At 36.4% G+C, this 20,038-nt stretch overlaps 1 protein-coding gene across 1 annotated transcript in view; it reads left to right on the forward strand.

The window, feature by feature from the left end:
• COL25A1 (collagen type XXV alpha 1 chain) overlaps positions 1 to 20,038 on the forward strand; it is a 298,288-nt gene that overhangs the window by 152,986 nt on the left and 125,264 nt on the right. Inside the window, exon 4 of the mRNA XM_079307351.1 lies at positions 1,094 to 1,101. Within this exon, the coding sequence (XP_079163477.1) occupies positions 1,094 to 1,101 (8 nt within the window). The remainder of the gene's footprint in view (positions 1 to 1,093; positions 1,102 to 20,038) is intronic.

Consider the following 20,038-nt stretch of genomic DNA (forward strand, 5'->3'; position numbering starts at 1 on the left):
AAAGACTGACTTACAAATGATCCTGGAAATTGCTTTGTGGGATGCTCATTGATTCATTTTACCTCTCAAATAAACACATGGTAAACTATTAATAAAGGAAATAGATCTCTCATTTAAAAACAGACGTGCACCTTAAAATGCTGTTTAAGAATGTTTGCCAGAATAAAGAAATTACTTTAGTTGTTGGACAATAAAAGTTGCATTGTTAAAACCAAAAGGCTGTCGATATTAAAAGCAATCTCAAAGTACAGCTGCTGCTGTTTTATACTCCTTTTGCACTTCACTTTATTCAAAAATTAGAGAGAGGCATAAAAGCTTAATGAAATGCCATTGATTTGGGAGCTGCAGCTGCTCAAATTAATAAGACTGAAATAGTAGATTTGATTTGTGGCCCTTTGATAATGTTTCCAAGAACTGCTACACAAAAGTCTTTGAGGTCTAAATAATTGAAAAAATGTGCAAGCAGCACTTCACGAAGTGTGACATTTTAATGGGGAGCATTCTATATGTGTGCCTTGAGAGAGGAAGGGGATGAAAAGAAAGTTCAGCACTGTCAGGTGGCCGCTGAAACCTCTCCTCACAGGCAAAGCTGGAAGTCTGGAAGATGCTGGTACACATATTCTTGACAAGATGCCCAGGTTAAATGCCAAGGGTGCTTTGTGCAATTCTGTGGCCAAGCTCAGATCAAATGGTCACTGTGTGGTTAACTGAAACTGGTGATGTGGTTACATGTGCTTTATGTGGAGCCTGACAAAATGAATTGTAGTCCATGGATGGTATTTGTGGACTGGCATGAAATTGCATGGAAAAGAATGGAGGAGCAATTTTCACGAGATTGCATGACTGTAATTGAAGATTTGTTAAGGTAAGTGCATGCATTTAGGTGGTAGTCATATTTACAAGTTTCAGAGCACTGCCAAAGATCAAGATTACTTAAGTGGGAAAATGTGTGCCCTGTATTACCAGTGCTGCTCACTGACAATTCCAAGACCTTGTGCTTGACTGTGTGTGTCTTTCTTCAGTAACTTCATAAGCTTACGTGTTCTTTTTTCTCTTTTTTTTTACCTTTTTTCCCCTCTCCCCCACCCCACAGGACCTCCTGTAAGTACAGTGATACATTGTTGGTTCTTCCAGAATCAGGGAGAAATCTCTTAGATCCTGTTAATTTATCAGCGTGATAAAATGATCATGTATACTCCAGAGGGAATTTTGATATTTGTATATACACAGTATCTTGGAGCTGAGTAATGTAATCAGAAAGTTTGTTAAGAAAAAAGCCTCTAAACCAATAAAGCTTTATGTTCAGCGCTCCAGATTGCCGTTTGGATTCACGACTCCAAGTAAGTATGTTATGATCATTTTGCCTGTGACTTCATAACAGATATTTTTTACTGAAATATAAAAACATGTGAGTATCCTATATTAAGCCCAGCCCTGGCCACTTTTGCTGGGCAGTAACTGCCTCTGCCTTTATCACAAAGTAGTGGGGTACAAGCTCCCTGTTGCTTGGAGACATACAGGCTGCCTGGCTCATTTCACTGCAATTGCCACTGAGAAAGCACTTGTGTAAAACTATTATTAAATAGTACTAATCAATTTAGTAAGTGTAGTGGGTTTAGCACTGGCCAGATTGCCAGTGAGTCGATTGAATCTTGTGCTAATTCTTTTTGTGAGGAAGCATTTCCTCTCTTCCGAAGTTTTGGGATTGTTTTGGTTTTTGATTGGGTTTTTTTTGTATGTCTTTTGTTTGCTTTTTTGTGTATTCCCAGTGTAGGTCAAAAGTCTGACTTGAAGGACAGGACTAAGTACATATGTCTCAAACCTTTGTATCTGTCATGCCATCCATGAGCATCATATGATGTAGGAGTGTGACTGTTAAAACAGTATTCCCTTTACAGCTTGAAGAGTTATATATATATTTTTTTCTCTAATAGATGCAGTATTTCGACAATATTTTCAAGTCCCTATCATCTGTCTATTCTATGCTACATACATGCATGACAATGTGTAATTAATATGTTGAATTCCTGCTGTGACCTAAAGATTTTACTGTAAACTGCATATATTGTCATGATATTACTTATCCTTGTAAGACTTTGACCACATGCTCAGCAATTCATAGTGACAAATTCATTAACAATCCACTAGTGAAAAGTCAGGCTTAATGCATAAAGGTGCTGTTTATTTGAAAGAAACAGTAAGAAACAGTTTCCTCCAATTTCTTTTGCAGTCCTCCTGTGAAACACCAAGAGCAAATATAAATCATGATACAAGCTGTTTTCCTGTACCAAGGCAATGTGGCAAGAGTTCACTATATGGCTCATTAAGAATGTCTCTGACTTCAGCTCTCTACTGTTTCAGTATAGGTACATTAAAAAAGCCCAAACAAACAAACAGCCCCTCTGAAAAAGAAGTAATAATCTTGGCAATATTAGCACAAACCTGAAATAGATTCCAAAGTTGAATGATTTTAAGAAATATCCGACTTTATATTCCAAGTTTCATACTTGAAACCTACAAGACTTTATCTTGCTGACAGGCAGCAATGGTTTGGGTTGTTGCAAGGCATAAAGAAGTGTGGTTTCTCTTCCTAATTAATGTCTATTTGTATAGACACTGGCTAAGGGCAACTGTTCTGAACTTAAGTTTTGCTTTCACCTGGGAGATTGTGGTAAAAGTTTTAATTTAAAATATCAAATATTTGTATATCCCACATGAAAGTGCATGTAATTAGGTGTATGTTGTAATTTCAAAGGCTGCCACAGTGCTCTGTATATTTTCCTTGTGCATGACTACTGAGTGGCACATGTAATAGCACTCAGAGGCTGGAGATTTTGAATTTTTTTATAATCTTTTACAGCAATCTCAGATTTCTTCTTTGCCACCTATGTTCTATGATTCTAGTGGAATCTAATACTTTACTGCCTAAGTACTAACCCTTTTTTTTTTTTTTTAATAATTAACTACATATTGCCCATCAGTTTACATAGATAATTCTTTTCATAAAGAACAGAATTTCACTGGGCATCAGAAGTAGCCAGTAGCTTTTTAATCAGAGGGTTTATGTAAGTCGAAACACATAATTTCCACTGCCAAAGCCTTGTTTCTTCACTGTGTGGTACCATATTTCATATATATGAAATATTTCATATTTCTTGGTTTGAAATACCATCACATGCAAAAAAATCGAGCAATACACAAATTATAATTTCCTGGTAATGTACTCTGCATGTTTGTTATGTCATATGTCATGACTGTGCTGTTAATGTGTCATACCATTTCATCTCATTCAACCAGGGTCTACCAGGGCGAAATGGCTATCCGGTAACTCATCATATATTTATGACAGCAGTTTATGATTACTTTAAAATCCTGTTGGTTTATTTTATTTTATTTTATTTTATTTTATTTTATTTTTTTTTTTTTTTTTTTTTTTTTTTTTTTTTTTTTTTTTTTTTATTTCTCAGATGCCTAGAAAATGCAGGATTTTCCTTTAAAAACAATGCAAAATAAAAAAGTGACAAGTTTCTGAAAAGAGCTAGACTATTTATAATGAATAAATGAGATGCACTGATTGTTTTATGTTGTACATATTTTGTGTTAAGTTTCTTAATTCTTGCATAAAAATCCATAATTAATTAATTTTAAAACTTATTAAGATCCTGCATCTCAGTTTTCCATATTACAAAGCTGTAGTGTTACCATATGGAACCTAAGTTCTTTCTTTCAATTCTCTCCTTTTTCACTTGACTGCATTGTTCAATGCATTTTGAGCAAAGTAAAGTGTTATGACAGAGGTCCTAGCAATTGGCTGCAGTGACTACCACAGAGTAATTTTTGAAAATGGTTGCAATTCATTTTTCTGTCAGTTTCATTCATATCTTTAGGATTTATTGCCTGAGAAAATAATATATGAAATAATGCATCTTTCTAAAATCTATTAATAATACATCTATTTCTAGCAGTGAGGCAAACTGTCTGCAGTGTCCCATTCATTGAAAGAAGTTTATGCCTGCTGTCACATGGGTATTAGAAGCCAAGTGACTGAATGTGATAATATATGTGCACAGCATAGTGACTATTGAAGTCTAGTAATGATCTCATTTATAGCACTTGATAGGGTAGCTTAAAGGGATCTCCCAGATGGATTCGCTTTTTGGACAAAAGGTATTTAATTTTTCAGTGAGTTTTAAAAATGTTTCCATTAGTAAAATCTAAATTGTCTATCTTGAATACCTGCAGTTAGGGGAAAATTTTGTAGAATCACAGACTCTTTAGTTTCAATCCTTCTGCAATGGGAGGGACACCTTCCACTGGACCAGGCTACTCAAAGCTCCATCCAGCCTGACACTGAACATGTCACTGAACATGAACAGGGATTGGGAACACTTCTAGGTATAAATCATCCATAGCTTCTCTGGACAGTCTGTTCCAGTATTGTACCACTCTCATAATTAAAAAATTCTTTTTTATATTCAATGTAAAGTTTTTTTTTAGTTCAAAGTCATTAGCCCTTGTCCTGCCATTACAGGCCTTAGTAAAAAAAGAAGTGCATTGCTCCACACCTTTTTTACAGGGCTGCTTTTAGTACTGAAAGGCTGCAATAAAGTCTCCCTGGAGCCTTTGCTGAATAATCCCAACTTTCTCAGCCTGTCTGCATAGAAGAGCTGCTCCATCCCTCTCCTCTCTGTGTTCCTCTGGACTTGCTGCACCAGGTCCATGCTTTCTTACACTGTGGGCCCCAGAGTGAATACAGCACTCCAGATGGGGTCTCTCAGGAGTGGAGCAGAGAGGGAGAATCACCTCCCTAGACCTGCTGGCAGCACTTCATTTGATGCAACCTATTTAAATGCTTTTGCCTGGGCAGATTCTGTAATTGCAGAGTGGTGTCAGCAATGGATCATCATCCAGTGTCCATCTTTACAATTACAAGTAGTTGGAAGTCAGCTGGTGAGGGACTGATGATCAGTATCAAGAAACCTGCTTGGATGCACTAAAACCATTATCAGTTTAATGGTTTTATTCTTATATCACTCTTAGAGTGATTAATGTGTGTAGGTGATTACAAGTTTGATTTGTTGTTGGATCTGAAAACAATGAAGGTATTTCAGAGCCATAGTATTGAAATTCCTGGGTCTAATGGTGTTGTTATGGGCAAACTTAGTCTGAGTGCATTTCTCCTCATATCTGATGTGAGCTGTCAGTAGTGCTTAGCACTTGATTGACTGCTGCTTCTTCCTGCTTGAAAATGACTGGGAATAAAATCTGGCTTTGCTTCCTGAAAGTTATCATGTAGCTGAATGCTTCCATCTTTTCATATCTTCCTGCTTTGAATGGGAAATATGTAACTGCAAGTGCTGTGTACTTTAAAAAAACTTTACTTACAAAAAAACTCTTACAGCCCTGTAAGAGGCTATGACAGGGCTATTGGTATTCTTTCCCCAGAGTCTTATTTAACTCCTGTAGAAGCCTTTTGCTGAGGTCTGTATTAGATTTTATGGGATATTCTGTGAGGACAGTGAGGTGTATCTGCCACATATATCCAAAACCTGGTGTAGCTCTCTTGCAAAAGCAAGTGGCTGTTTTCTCTAAGGCTTCTTTGCTTGTGTTCATTCTAGTTTTTAAAGAATTTAAATAAATATTTAAAGAATTCAATCAATGTACTTTTAGAATAATTGTAACAGTGAAAGGGATTACAGTGAGAAATGTAAGTACCCAGGAAGATACAGCATCAAAAATCAATAAAATAAGTGGAGTTTACTGCTAATGAGTAAAACAGTTATTAAGAGGTTTATAAAACCGTGATTAAATCATTATTATTTAACGTACCAGGAATACTAAAGAAGTGTACACTGGTACAACTCTTATTTTTTTCCTCATCACAAGCTTTGTGTAACAGACAGTGACCAAATGCAGAATTGTGACTCAGCTTGAATTTAAAATTGAAATAGACTATCACATCTACTCAAATAAAAGAGGGAAAAATGTGCACAAACTTTGGAGAATGAGATGACAGGCACTTTTTGCAGGCATTTTGAATGATGTCACTTCAGAAATAATGCTAGAACTTGGAAAAAAGTACACACACATCCTAAAGAAAGCCCACACCAAACCCTCTACCCCAAAATTACTTAGCCACTACAAAAAAATATTATCTTGTGAATGCAGTGAGGAGGCCAAATAAACAAACTATGGGATTTTGTAAACCTCTGTAGGTTAAATGGGTAGCAGATTTTTACTGTTTTCCATTGGAAAATTGAAGCAAATATAATTATTTTCCCCTACCACTTTTCTCAAACTAGGGTACATATTTAAGATCCACATCCAAATGAACCATCCTGGAAGTTGCCACATGTGTGGTGGTAAAGATTCACTTCTTCAGAATTGAGTTTCAGAATATGAAAGTATGCACAGAGCATTTCTTCATAAACAGAAGTGGGGAAATTTCTCCTTCATCTCTCTGTGGCAGTCTGCAGAGCACTTTATGCATTTACAAGACTTTCAGAAGTCATGGAGGGTCATGGCTGCTCCAGGTGACCATGTGCCTTGTATTAAATCCCATCTCTTCTAACATCCTTGTTTCGTCTGCAAGAAATATAGACAGATTCCTCTCCTGAAGAAAAAACAAAAGTGTCTAAATTGGAGATTATTCTTCTATAAGTATCAAATATCATCACTTGATAAAACCTGAAATGTAGATCTTTGAAATTTCACCTGTCAATTAATTCAAAATTTTCGTATCTCAAAAGACTTGCCTCAAGATAACAGAGGGGCAAAGCTTAGGACTGCAGGTAAAGAATTTCAATTATCCTTTAGCCTGATTGAATTCCTTCTATGGTACAAAATGTCTTTGTCATCATGCTTCTGATTTTTGCACCCATAAAAACTTACCAATATACCATGAGAAAATGTGTTATCCTGATCTGTAAGGAATTTTTGGTTGCTCTTATAAGTCTGTGACTTTTCCTCAACTAGCTCTCTGTCCCTGTATCACAAAAGGCCAAGAGAATTCCAGCTACAACAGTGAAGGGCATTTGAGTTGAAAGAAATAGGTCTGGTGGGGATAACATGAAAACCACCCTTGTGAGAAATTGGTAAAAGCCTTTTTTTATCCTGCTGCATCGCTTTGTCTTTGGTGCTTCATATTTTGTTTTCTTCTGTGTCTCCAGTTTTAGATTGAGGCTGCCTAGGCAAATGTGTCATAAGTAGCAATGCCTTTGGATGAACATAAAATTGATCTCATCCAAGTGCAAGTTTTTCAACCTCAGATACAATGGCAACTCAGTTGCTATAAAACAAATAGAATTGGAATAATCAAAAGAGAAGAAATGAGCAAAGGTTGTGTTTTTGGTCTGTGATTAAACATAGCCAATGTCAATGTTAAGCAGTTTTGCAACAGTTGTATTTCTAGTAGCTGGTCAGATTTCCTCTCTTTCAGAATTGTACAAAAATATAAGTGGGCAAGCTCAAGGAGCAGCTCTCTCAATTCCTGACCTTACCATGTGGATTTGGCTTGATGATCCTATAGAAATTTCCCACTTTACAGCATTTTTTTTTTTCTTTCTCAACAGGTGCCTTCACAGACCACCTTTTATTTTAGGCATTTGCCCAAAGTAACTTTTAGGCATATGGCAGCAGAACTTTTGCAATAAATTTCGGGTTTGGTAGTGAAACTGATAACTGATAACTATTTCAGGTTTCTTTCTTTTTGTTGTTTTTTTTTGGTTTGTTTTTTTTTTTTTTTAAATGAATAGAAAATTCAAAACACATGGAGTCTCAACATCTTCTTTGTACTGTGATTTTAGTGTTTTCTCAGTTTATGTGCTTTATCCTTGTATTCAGTCCCAGCAGAGGTGATTGGCTTAGTGGAGACGGGATGTTTTCAGTTGATCCATCTGCCTCAGACTCCTTGCTTGTTCTCAGGGGTGGAAAGACATGTGAGTGGTCAACTGTCCATCTTAAAAGATACCTGGGTTTACAGATTTCTTTGCTTGGAACCATACACAATAAGGGTGTCCTCAAGAAACCTCAACTCTGTTCCCAAATAGATGCTTCAGGTTAAACAAGTTCAATGTTAAACTTGCTGCCATGCAAGTTAACTTTGTAATATTTCTGTGCCATGGGAACCAGAGGAAGGTTTTAAAAATGTGGTAATTTTTGTAAACATACTGTAGCTGAGGACATACTGATAGTATTCAGCAAATAAACTTCTAGTTCTTCCTACAAATTGTGGGAGGATCTCTAAATCTGCATGGCTAGGTACTAACAGTGGACTTTGTAATCAAGTCAGTTACATTCATACAATAATGGGGTTTTATGACCTTTGGTTCTATAAATAATATGTATTGCAATTTGTGAGTTTATTTTTTTTGTATACCCATATTTTTCCAGTGATTGAAGATAATGATAGAAGATGATAATAACAGAAAATTTTGAGACCTCTTTAAATTACAGTTGCTATTAATTCTGTGTCACAGGATGGAAGTTACACATCAGAACATGTTTATTAGCCACTTGGAAGGCAGTTGCCATTTTGAATGGACTATGAGCTGAATCCTCTCGTTGGTTACATTTGTGTAATGCTGACTGCATAAATGAAGCAGGCAGAGTTTATTTCTGCAGCTCCCTGGAGGAAACTCAGCCCCAAGCTATTCCTTTTCTGTTGTGACTAGGATAGTGATGGAACAACTGCCTCATCTGCAAAAGCCAGCAATATATAAAGATATCTCTACCCATTTCTTCACCCCAAATTATTAAAATAAATTACCATAGATAAGCTAAAGGAGAAAGTCCACATGGTGATTTAAGAAAATTATTTGTGTGGCAGTAAATACCTGCCTGTATAGTGTGTCCTGGTTTAAATGTATTAAACCTCCTAAATTATTTGAGTCCTTTTTATACAAACATTACAAATAAAGACATAGGAAACTGAGAGAAAAATAAAACAAGATTATAATTAATAACCACAGTGAATGATTAATAATGCAGGCAATTGTTGCCATGTGCTGGATCCACCAAGCCCCTCTTTGAACTAGTGATTTCCATCTCGAATGCACGGACTCCAGTATTGTAAAATCCACATTTCTGCATGAGACTTTCTAATGTCAAGGTCTGAAAACTGAGCACTAAATGCTAGGATGCTGAAGGCTAGTGTGAGTCAGTAGAGTTTGATTCACAGCTGACGTCAATTCAAAATGACACAAACCCATAAATCTATCAGAAAAATAAAGATTGATAACTGATGGTAGATAGATAAGGGGGTAGGTCTAATTTAAGAATTAAATGTATTTTTTCAGTACTTTCCTCTGCAGAATTAGAAATTGTCCTCTTCTCTTTCATAATAAAGCATGTGTAGGTAGAGAAAGGAATTAAGCTGGTTTTTCATTTTTTTGACAGCATACATACATTTCTGGTCTCTCTGGGCTACTCCACTGAGTTCAGCTTGGCAGCTTAGCAGGTGCCATGCAGAAGGCTGTGGTTAACATCTTCACATTTATGCTTTGATAGGCTTAATTAATGCTTGAACTGTACCTAAAATCATTCATACTTGTTTTTCGTCAGGCCTGCCACTTGAAATTTTCCAGTCATTTCCTCCCAGTGCACAATGTAGCTCTCTGGTGTAACTGAGCAAGATTTATTTATCAAAGAAACTACCTTGGAGCAAAATTTTATGTTCCAAAATATTTTTAATCCTGTGTCTCATTTTTCTGTTTGCCTTTGACAGTTGCATGTGGATGCAGAGTGATTAAGCAGTGGTGGTTAAAAATGCCTCTTGGAATTTGTCTGAACCGTCACTTTCTGACAAGAGGTTTAGAAATTCAAAGATAAGGTTAAATCAATTACAATAGAAATCCAGTATTTAATTACTTAATAGTTGGGCTTGACGATCTTAAAGGTCTTTTCTGACCTAAATGATGTTATGATTTAGGTTATATCTATCACAAATGTGAAGGAAAATCCTTGACTACCTTTAAGAATTCCTAAGTTATCAGTTCCTTCCCTGGAAGGGGGATTACACAGATGATTCTGAGATTTTCTTTCATGCTGGATTTTTAATTTTGATTTATGATACTCTGAATGATGTGTAAAACTATATTACCCATACAGCTCCCAGATGTCTAATACTATGTGGGAGTTTAAGTGCATTGTTAATCCTAGCTGAGGTCAAGGGGGTGTAAAATTTCGTTGTAGATGGTTGTTCCTGAATTACTAGACTAGGTGGTTGGATTCTGGAATTTCAAGAAAGTAGAGGGGGAAGTGATTCCTTGAAGCACTTCTGATTCCCTCTGCAGTCAGTGTTCATATTCTTTTTAAGAGAGAAGCAATATGAGGAGAGGAACATCTGGAGCAGGCAGTCACTTGAACTGGCTCTTCTTTACAAAGTTGAGTGGGGAACTACTTCATCAGATCATTCTCTGATGCACCTGTACTGGGCCCCACATTGGTTAGCATAATTCAGTAATCACACAAAAATTATTTGGCTAGTGTTTGCCAAGTTTAATGGGGTTAGCAGCTCTATGGTTTTGGATTCCTTTTTCAAGGCCAGGAGTTAGCTGGTAGACCAAAGCCTTTAAGTGCTTTTTCCTCCATTATGGGTATCTTGAGATGGGCACATTTAGTTTGTAACTTTGCCTCTTGAATCACAGGGAAAATTCTAGGTTGTTTCTTGGACTGTTCTTACTTTTGTTTTTTCACTTTTCTTGCTGTGTGTATTGAAATCAAGATTAGTTAAAGACATTTCTGAAAGCAAACATAATTGTCTGGAAGGAAAGATGTATACAAGCAGTGTGGAATGTCAGTTGGAAGGTTTCTCCATGACTTTGTAGGAAAAAGATCATAAATCACTCTCAGAAAATGGTTTTGAGATTTGTTGTTGTTGTTATTGTTGTTGTTTTTATTTTGTTGGTTCCCTCTCCCTTTCCATGCAGATTGGCTTTAGCTAAAGTAGTTAACATTTATTATTTTTGCTAATATTGAGATCTACAAAGTACTAATAATCTAACATAGAAATATGGAGTTAAAAATTCTTTTTGGATTATTTTGTACATTTCCATGGTGGCTACTCCCAGTGTAAATGAGAGGAATATAACTCTTTGCAGCTTTGACTCATGAAAAACCATCCTGTGCATGAGCACTCAAGAGTTTGATTTAGAAATCAGTTTCTTTCTGCAGCATGATACTCTAATGAAAATAAACTGCTGTTGGAAGGCCAAAATTCTAGCAAGTGAATAAGCTTCGGAAAAATATAGAATTTTTCAAAAGTTGCACTATTTATCTGTAACAGTTCTTCATTTTATAGATAATTGCAACTAAGATAAGCCAAGTTTTAAAGGTAGATTCTTCTACCTCTCAGTACACATAATTTTGTGAAACAGGAGTTGTATCACTATACTGGACTTAAGTTTACATTCAATTTCATATTTTAGTTCAGTAGTATTGGATATGTACACCGAGGTTGTGGATTCCAGCAATTGGAATGATCTGAGTTTGCCACTTGCAGTTTCACAGGGTGATATTAATAATGGTATGGTATGGTATGGTAATATCATAATAATGGTATAGTTTTCCATAGGTGAGAGAGGACATTGAAAGAAAATACTCCAAAAGAGCCAAGAGCAGCATACAGCACTTCAGTAACTTTTGTTATGCACAATGTAGTATTTGCATTCCTAGTCATTGAGAAAGTGCAACTGTAGCTTCCTTTTTGTAATAGAAAAAAGGCACGAGTCAGGCCTGTGGTTTTCATTCAGGTACTCTGACTGATTAACCAGTCTCCAAAGAGAAAATTACCTCAACATTTCCACTTCCAGCTGCATGGATCAATTATCCTGATTTTTTCTAACCCACTCTGAGTACTAAGTCTCTGCCCTTAGGGTATGTTAAGTGTATTGCCATCACATCCAAATTTTTTCTCCCTAGATGGGAATGCAAAGAACCACTTTTTTTTTTTCTTTATGCTGTCACCAGCTTCTGCCAAAATCCTTTTATAATCTTGAAAACCAGTTATGTCAGAAGAAAGTAATGAAAATTTTTATTCGGAGGTATTCATGTGTGGAGCCACAAAATGTAAAAGAATAGTCTAGGGAGCTTGAGATTAAATGAACTCATGAGTTTGGTAGATTTTAAATTGTTACACTGAATTATATTCAGCCTTTGGATTCACCTGTTCAGCTCTGGTGGACTTCAATTTAACTTGCATAATTTGAGTGAAACTAGGAAACAGCCAAGAGGAGTGCATGATTTGCTGGAGTATGGCTCAGAAAGGCACAGGTATAACATACTTGGATTTTCAAGTTTTCTTGGCTGGGGAGTAGTTCTGTTGTAGGTCAGATTTCAGTAACTTTTGCTTCTTTGGTGAAATGTTTTGTTGGTTGAATTTGCTGGTTTCTGTGCTGCAATTGTCAAAGAAAGAAGAAAGGTTTCTCTTTGGGACCATGAGGCTGTACCTAGAGTTTAAAGGGAATTTAGATTCAAAGAAGTCCAGTGTTTTGTGTGACATGCCATTAGGACTGAGTTCTTAGATTGATGGCACAGAGTATTTAGATGGTAAGTGAGGTACTATGCAGCTCCCCAGTTAATATATCTAATAAAAGCACAGACTTGGGAATAAAGCTGCTGTATGGCTGTCTGAGCACTTCACAAGCTTAATGATTTTGTTTTCAATGTGACAGTAATAGAAGTTCCTTATGGAAACTGATGGTAATTTGTGTGAAATTTCTTTTTTCAAGAACCAGACATAATCTTTTCTTGAAATATAAATTCTTTACATTGCTACTTCCCTCCTTCCTTGTTAAATTGGGGAAATAGAACAGGTGATGCATTATTAAAAATATATAGGGAATTGTTTCAGGAAGAAAGAGTGGAAAAGGTTCTATTGCATCCCTGAATTCTGCTTTATTTCTGTGGTTGAAATAACCTTTGTAACTGTGCTTCCTATGTTTTTTTTCCATGATGCTTTAGGCTTTTTGAGAATGTACTGATTCCAAGTCATTTGGGAGGTGGTACAGTTGTACACAGTGTCATCCATTAACAAGTGGTTTAGGCTATAAAGTGTTTAGAACAACTGGAGTGTCTTTACATTAGCTGCATGCATATTTTGGCCTTTTAAATCTCATAGGTGTGTGCCAGAAGTATCTGAACAGACTTGCACATGAAGAATTTTACATTCCAGTATTTGACCACATATGGCAGCTCATATCTGAAAGTATCTGCTTTGCAGTTTAAGTTTTAATGTGGTGTATCTGCACAGGCTTTTTTCCTTATCCTGGAATTCTTCAAACAAAGCTTTCTTAAACCCCATGATAGTTGAAAGAGATTGGGATTTTATCTTTGGTGTGTTTATTCTGAAATGCTTCAGTACCTTGGCTCTTAGTTTTGTTCTTTTTTAAACCCTTTGTAGTAACTGCTCTCTTTTATGGAGATGTGTCCACTCTGGTTGATGTTCTTCATTGCATCTCAAATGTGAAGTATGTCTATGGCAGCTGTATTTTTTCTAAATTCCCTGGGAGACTCATTCAGAATATTTGCCTTTATATGCAGATAAAAGGACCATGATGGTAGGTTTCTTTTATCCTAATGGAGCAAAAATTGTTTTATGTTCCTGCTCCCGAGTTTGTCAATCTTCAAAAGCTGATGTCTCCATTGAGGCAAGGTGAAAAGATTTGTCTCTGAAAGTTACATCCGTATGATACTGTGTTATGTGCCCACTATAATTTCAGTTTTCCTTCATAGACTTTACTCCCCCTAAAAAGGAAAGATTTATAGGAGTTAAAAAACAGGTTGACTGAAAGAAGTGAAATGGGTTTTTTTTTCATGTTCTGTAAAGCCATCAAAACACAGATAATAAGAAAGATTGTTCTTTAACAGGGTCTCAGTGAACAAATGGATTTGCTTCCATGGTGGTGAGAAAACACATTCTTCAGAATTATTCCAGAAGAACAAAAATCTAATTAATCAAAGTCATCATGCCACAGCTGTTACAACAATCTATCTCCTACTGAATGCTAGTCAGCTAACTTTTGAGAAGTGACATTTTTCACAGTTTATTGTTTTCTCATCAACATGGCACCAGCCACATCAAATATAATCACCCAGTGATGTTGGCATTGATGAATTAGCCATGTGCTTTCTGTTTACAGATACAGGAGTTTCAATTTCTTTGGGTGAAAAGGGAAGTTTTAGGTAGAATGTAGGAGTTTTCTCTCTGGTCTGTGTGAATGTTTTCCATGTTCAGGGGCTTGTTAAGTGTATGCTGGAATTCAGTAGCATAACTGAGTGTTTTTACAGAAGCACATAGTTCTGCAAAACTTCACTGGACTGTTTCAATGGATTATGGATGGGTGAAGCATTTTGGCTCCATTCTTTACCATAACTTGAACTATGTTGTTCTTACTCTTTCTGGGGTCAACAGTAGTTCCCCTCTACAGTAATTTGTCATACAGATATGACTGTACAAATGTAGTAGATGCTGGTAAGAGGTGTAGGCGCAAGGAGGAAAACTGTCTGGAAATAATCTTCTTGCTAGTCTGATGTGTGAAGACAACAGGGGTACTCCACAGTTTGGGATTCACAGTCATACAGGGCCCTTGTTTTTGCATATATTTGCAACATATACAATGTTGGCCATGATAAGCATAAAAGCCTGCCCACCCAGTCTTTGAGAAGAGAAAGTTCCTTCCAACTTGGATCTGTCCAGCTCTTTCTCGTGGTTCTTTTACATATGAATTTCAGGAGCCAGAGCAACCATAGTGCTGAGATACTCAAAAAATGCATCTGCACCACAAGAAACTGCCTTTCAGATCTCCTGCAAAAACTATAAAGTTATAAAGTATCTTTGCAATTAATTTTTGGCTGTGAAACACGCTTTTGTAAAGCTGTGACTATAATTTTTCTTGCACAGAACTCTTTGTACTCCCTTATTGTTACCATATGCAGATCGTTTTTGTAGTTCAGCCACTCCCTGAATAGCCTGAACTCTGAACAAGGTTTTTCTTCTTAAATTGCTTTCTAGACATAACCAGTCCATCTTATAATTGCAAAGGAGCTATTAAGAGTATTCAGACTGCAAGAAGGGCTCTCAGCTAAGAGTCTTGCAATGTAGAGTGATGTTGCTCCAAGAAAAAGTTTTGGAAACAGTACCAAGAACTTCTGGTTTACTTTGGAGTATTTAAAACTGTTCCTCATCTTACATCTTATTCCATTATTGATAATTTTCATCATCTAATTTATGTTAAATCAGACACTAGAGCCACTATGAAGTTCATAGCTTCAAGTCACATTTTCATTTGTTTCTTTAAATTCAAAGTGACTAAAAAGTATAGAAAAGCACAAACATTTTCTTCTATGTCACAAGATCAGCAAAATACATACTACATGGATGCCACTTTTGCATAGCAGATAACTAATAACATTGGCTTATTGCTTTACGTGTGCATCCTGCACATCTCTGCACTAAAGGCATTGCACTTGACAGGTGGATCAAAATATACATTTGAATAACTTCTGATTACCTTTTTGTTCAGGAACTGAAGTCTCATTATTTAGAACCTAGTTTAGGCATGGTGTAACTTTTCTGGCTGATGGAGCCTTAATCATGGTGCTGCAATTCATCACTCTCCAGGTTTTATCAGGATCTGGCTTCCTGGGCTCTTCTGTGCTTCCACAGTATGTTTTGAGAAACTTGTTGGTTAGACAAAGGTGATTTTGTAGGAATTTTTTTTCTGAGAGAGTTGATGCATGGCTTGCAAGCAAGTGAGAGATGGCAGGGATTACAGGATAATTCTATCCAGGTATTAAGAAAGCCTTTCTGTGAGAATGAAATCAGTCAGGTGTTTTCAGGAGGGATTGTAGTTCAGAACTTGAATGATTCATTTTGCACAAGTGTTTTGTATGAGTCTAGGAAAAACAAGATGTTTCTGAAGGCTGAACATGATCATATCTCTAGTAGTTAAGATGGGATACATAAGTGTCTGATCAAGAAAATCAAGTAGCCTAGCAGCACTGTCAATTTTGTTTTTAAAGAAATCTACTTCATTTAAACTTCTACATCTCTACCTCAGAACACAGTTATACTTTGCAAATCTCCAGCTGAAGTTTGTCTCGGCTAGTAACTGATACAAACTGCTTGAGGGAAGAATTCAAGAAACTCTGAAATTGACTTTTTGGAGAGAGCCTTGTACTGCTTCATTTGTCATTGTCAGTAATTTGCTTTTTGCAATAAAAGGGTTTTAGAGAGGCTCAGCTCATCTTTCTTGTACTAGTCTGTTCTTTTTACAGTAAATTTTTCTCCTGCCCAGACGATCTGGATTACTGGTTTTTTGCTTGGTTGGGGTTTTTTTTCAGTAACATCTTGATTGCTGGCCAGAGAGACTTGTTGCAGGTTGATTTAGTGCACTTTGCTCCTTATCTGGAAGAAGAAAGAGAGTTCTGTACCTGGGCTGTTGTCTCACACTGATCTTAACAGTAATCATTTTCACTCATTGAAAAAGAAGCAATAATGTTTCATCAGTAGAAGAGATCTAGCTTGTTCATGATCTTAACTGGGCTCATTGTTCCCATAAGCTCTAAAGCAAAACTTCACTAAAAAGAAATTTCATCAGACTTGCTAGGAATTATATAACCTTCCTAGAAATAGTATAAGAAATCTAATAAAGTCAGCCTTGATAAACCTGTAATTAAACAAAGAGGATAAAAAGAAAGAAATACATCATTTAAAGAAAGAAAGAATTTCATCATTTTATTAGTATCATGGTGACAAAACCTGACAGTGGTGGTTTTTTTGGCTTTTATCAATCTAAAACTGAAATAGTGTTTTGAAAAGGCAACGTGTCATCTTTCACCTCACCAGAACTTAGTGGAGAAGATGTGCAAACCTGCAAACCTGAGACAGATTTTCTTTTTTTCTTTTTCCCCTTCACATAGGTATTTTTAAGCTCAGTCTGACATAGTAACTGGCATGCAGCTCATGAGGGTGCTGTGAAGCTGATTTGTGCTTTCTCCAGTTGTGTGTATTAACATGAGAGATTCTGAGGCACCTGCAAGTAACAATCTAACAATCAAATTTCTAGTAGAGTCTTTATAAATGTGGAAAAATTTTGTCACATAATTTTGTCAGGACAATAGTTTCTGGTTTCTGAAAAAAAGAAACCAAAATGAAAAAAATCCAATAGAAAACCCCCTTTATATTTTCTGTTTATTATTTGTCCTGATTCACAACTCAGTGGTCTGATGGATATTCCCTAATAGAAAAAGATCACTGAAGTATGAGTGGAGAAGTTGAGTAAGAAGGCAGTTCATACCTTCTTCTTTTTCTTTGTTTGGATTCTTTTATCACAGTAAATTTCAACATATGTTATATGTTCTTACTTTATCTTTTCAGAGAGAAATTTGTGAAGGAATTATTATCGCATTAAAGCTGCCTTAAGTAATAACAATTGCCATCTATTTGACAGAAACTCTCTGAAGTTTTCTTATGCCTTTGCTTACATAGTCAGTGTCTAACAAAAACCCCTAAAATTCTTAAAATATTTGCCTGCAGAGGAACAAAAAAAAAAAAAAAAATTGTTTAAGTGGAAAACAACTTATTTTATGAAGCATTGAAAATCTTATTTTAAATATTTTTCTCTGAGACACATCCTGTTTTCAATATTCTTGAGGAGTGGATGCTGCTTTATGCCAAACCAGACTGAAGTGCTACTCATACTCTCCTACCTCTCATGTGTTGCCTCTGTCCATAATAGGGTTATTAGACAGGTAGTTAAATGCTAAGTAAATAGTTGGGTACTATTTGGAAAAGAAGAAATCTACTTTTCAAACAACTTTTCAAGATTCTGTGGGAAAAAAAAAAAAATACGGTGTATGTAATAGTGTAAGTAAATAGTGTCATGGTTTATACCCAGCTGGCAACTCAGCACCCACACAGCCACTCACTCAAACTCCCCTGGTGGGACGGGGCAGAGATTTGCAGGACTAAAAGTGAGAAAACCCGTAGGTTGAGGTAAGGCCTGTGTAACAGTTGAAGCAAAAGGCATGCACAGAAGCCAAGCAAAACAAGGAATTCACTCAGTGCTTCCTGTGGGCAGGCAGGCATTCTGTCATCTCCAGGAGAGCACAGCTCCATCACACCTAGTGGCAGTCTGGGAAGACAAAGGCTGTCACTCTGAATGTAAGCTTCCTTCCTTTTTTTCCCTCCAGTTTAATATGCCCAGCACGTTGCACTGTGGTATGGAATATCCCTTGAATCAGTTGGGATCAGCTGTCCCAGCTGAGTCCCCTCCCAGCTCTTTGTGCACCCCCAGACCCCTCTCTGTTGGGGTGGGCTGAGGGGCTGAAAATACCTTGAAGCTGCATAAGAACTGCTCAGTCACTGGAGGATCTCTGTATTATAAACACTATTTTCATATAAAACACATCCCCACATCCCCATGTGAGCTAGTGCAAAGAAATTTAACTCTGGTCCAGCAAAACTCGCTGCATCCAGCCGTAGTATGCATTTCTAGGTGGTAGTGGGAAAATGCACAGTCCAGAAAAAAACACTTTCAACACCATTTGTATTATCTACAGTAAGTGAAAAATTTTTTAGTGTACATGTGTTGTCTAAACCTACTCATGCAGTTGTTCTTCATGATTCATTGTCTTGACTAGTTTCCTAAACTGCACTACACGGATTGTTTGAGGGAAGAGCATGTATTTGGTATTTCTTGTCAAAAATTACTTGCTTTAGTGGCAGTTATAAAACAGAGCAGAAGATAGTTTGATCTACATAGCATGACTGAAGACATTCAGATTTAAGTCAAAGACAGACTATAGCTTGAATTATTTTTCTAAAAATTAATGAAAAAATTAAAGTGTACTTATCTCAAGAAAATTACTTGGAATTCCAGTGCAATCTTGCAATGAATTTCAATAAATATTGTCACTGATTTTTCTCAGTGCATCCTGAAGCAACATGATGTACTATTTCAGCTCATCTTTCTCCTCCAGCCTGTATTTGTTGTAGAGATTCTAATATTTTCTATTTCTTTAGTAGAAAATTTTTCTTTCTTTCTAACACTAGAAAGAAGTAATTGAGGAAAGAATGTAATTGCCATGTTTGGCTGTTAAAGAGTCAGTATTTTCATAATGAAGGAATAGTTTTCTATTTCACAGTATTTTTCTCTTCTGGAAGGCAGTGTGTCTCAAGACAGTTTTGCTTTCTTCCTGTATTCTACAAACAAACCACAGAAGACATTTTGAGATGTCAGACCAAATAGCCCTGATACATATGGAGTCATGGGAGAAGTTCCTATTATTTTCCATTCTTGTAGAAAAGCAGATGCTTCTCTACAGTCTTTCAGAGACTCTTAGAGATACTACATACAGTCCTGTAATTCAAATGCAGGTACCATGGATAAAGAGCAGGCAAAAATCCACTAGTGGTTTTAAAACACCTGTCATTGTAAAGGAGCACAAATAGTATTTTTCTCCTATGACAAATCCCCTAAAACCTGTTGCTTATGTTCACAATACAAGCACTGATACAGGTGCAAGAGCTGTTGGATGGTCCTTGTAAGCCAGTTTAGCCCCATAATCTTCCTTCTACAAATAGTTGCATAATCACTTTCTGTATTCATTCATCATAAGAATAATTAAATATTTTGGGCTAAGCTGGAGTGGACCTAACAGTTACACTTACCAGCTGTCCCTGCACAGAGCCCTGTGGGGAAGTTTATATACTTGCAATGACCTCTCTGTTGAGTGTTTTACCTGGTAAAATCTCTAGCTTGTTTTCGAGAAGTAAAGATATTCATAGCCAGAGTTCAGCTCAGCCTTCATGTCTGTACCTGCAGCAGACTCTGTGTGTAAATATTATTAAGTAAATATCCTGTAGTACCCAGTGCTAGAAAAAATCTGAGGTAGCTAATAACTTGGAAATGCCTTAATTTTTGGAGTGTATAGAACCATATTTATAAATTTGCTAAACAATTATGAGAAAATTAGTAAGTGCTGTATGTGTGCTGCATGTGTGGAATCAAGAGGCAGATAGGAAACAGAATAATAA

This window comes from Erithacus rubecula, assembly GCF_903797595.1.
Source record: "Erithacus rubecula genome assembly, chromosome: 5".
NCBI lineage: Eukaryota > Metazoa > Chordata > Aves > Passeriformes > Muscicapidae > Erithacus > Erithacus rubecula.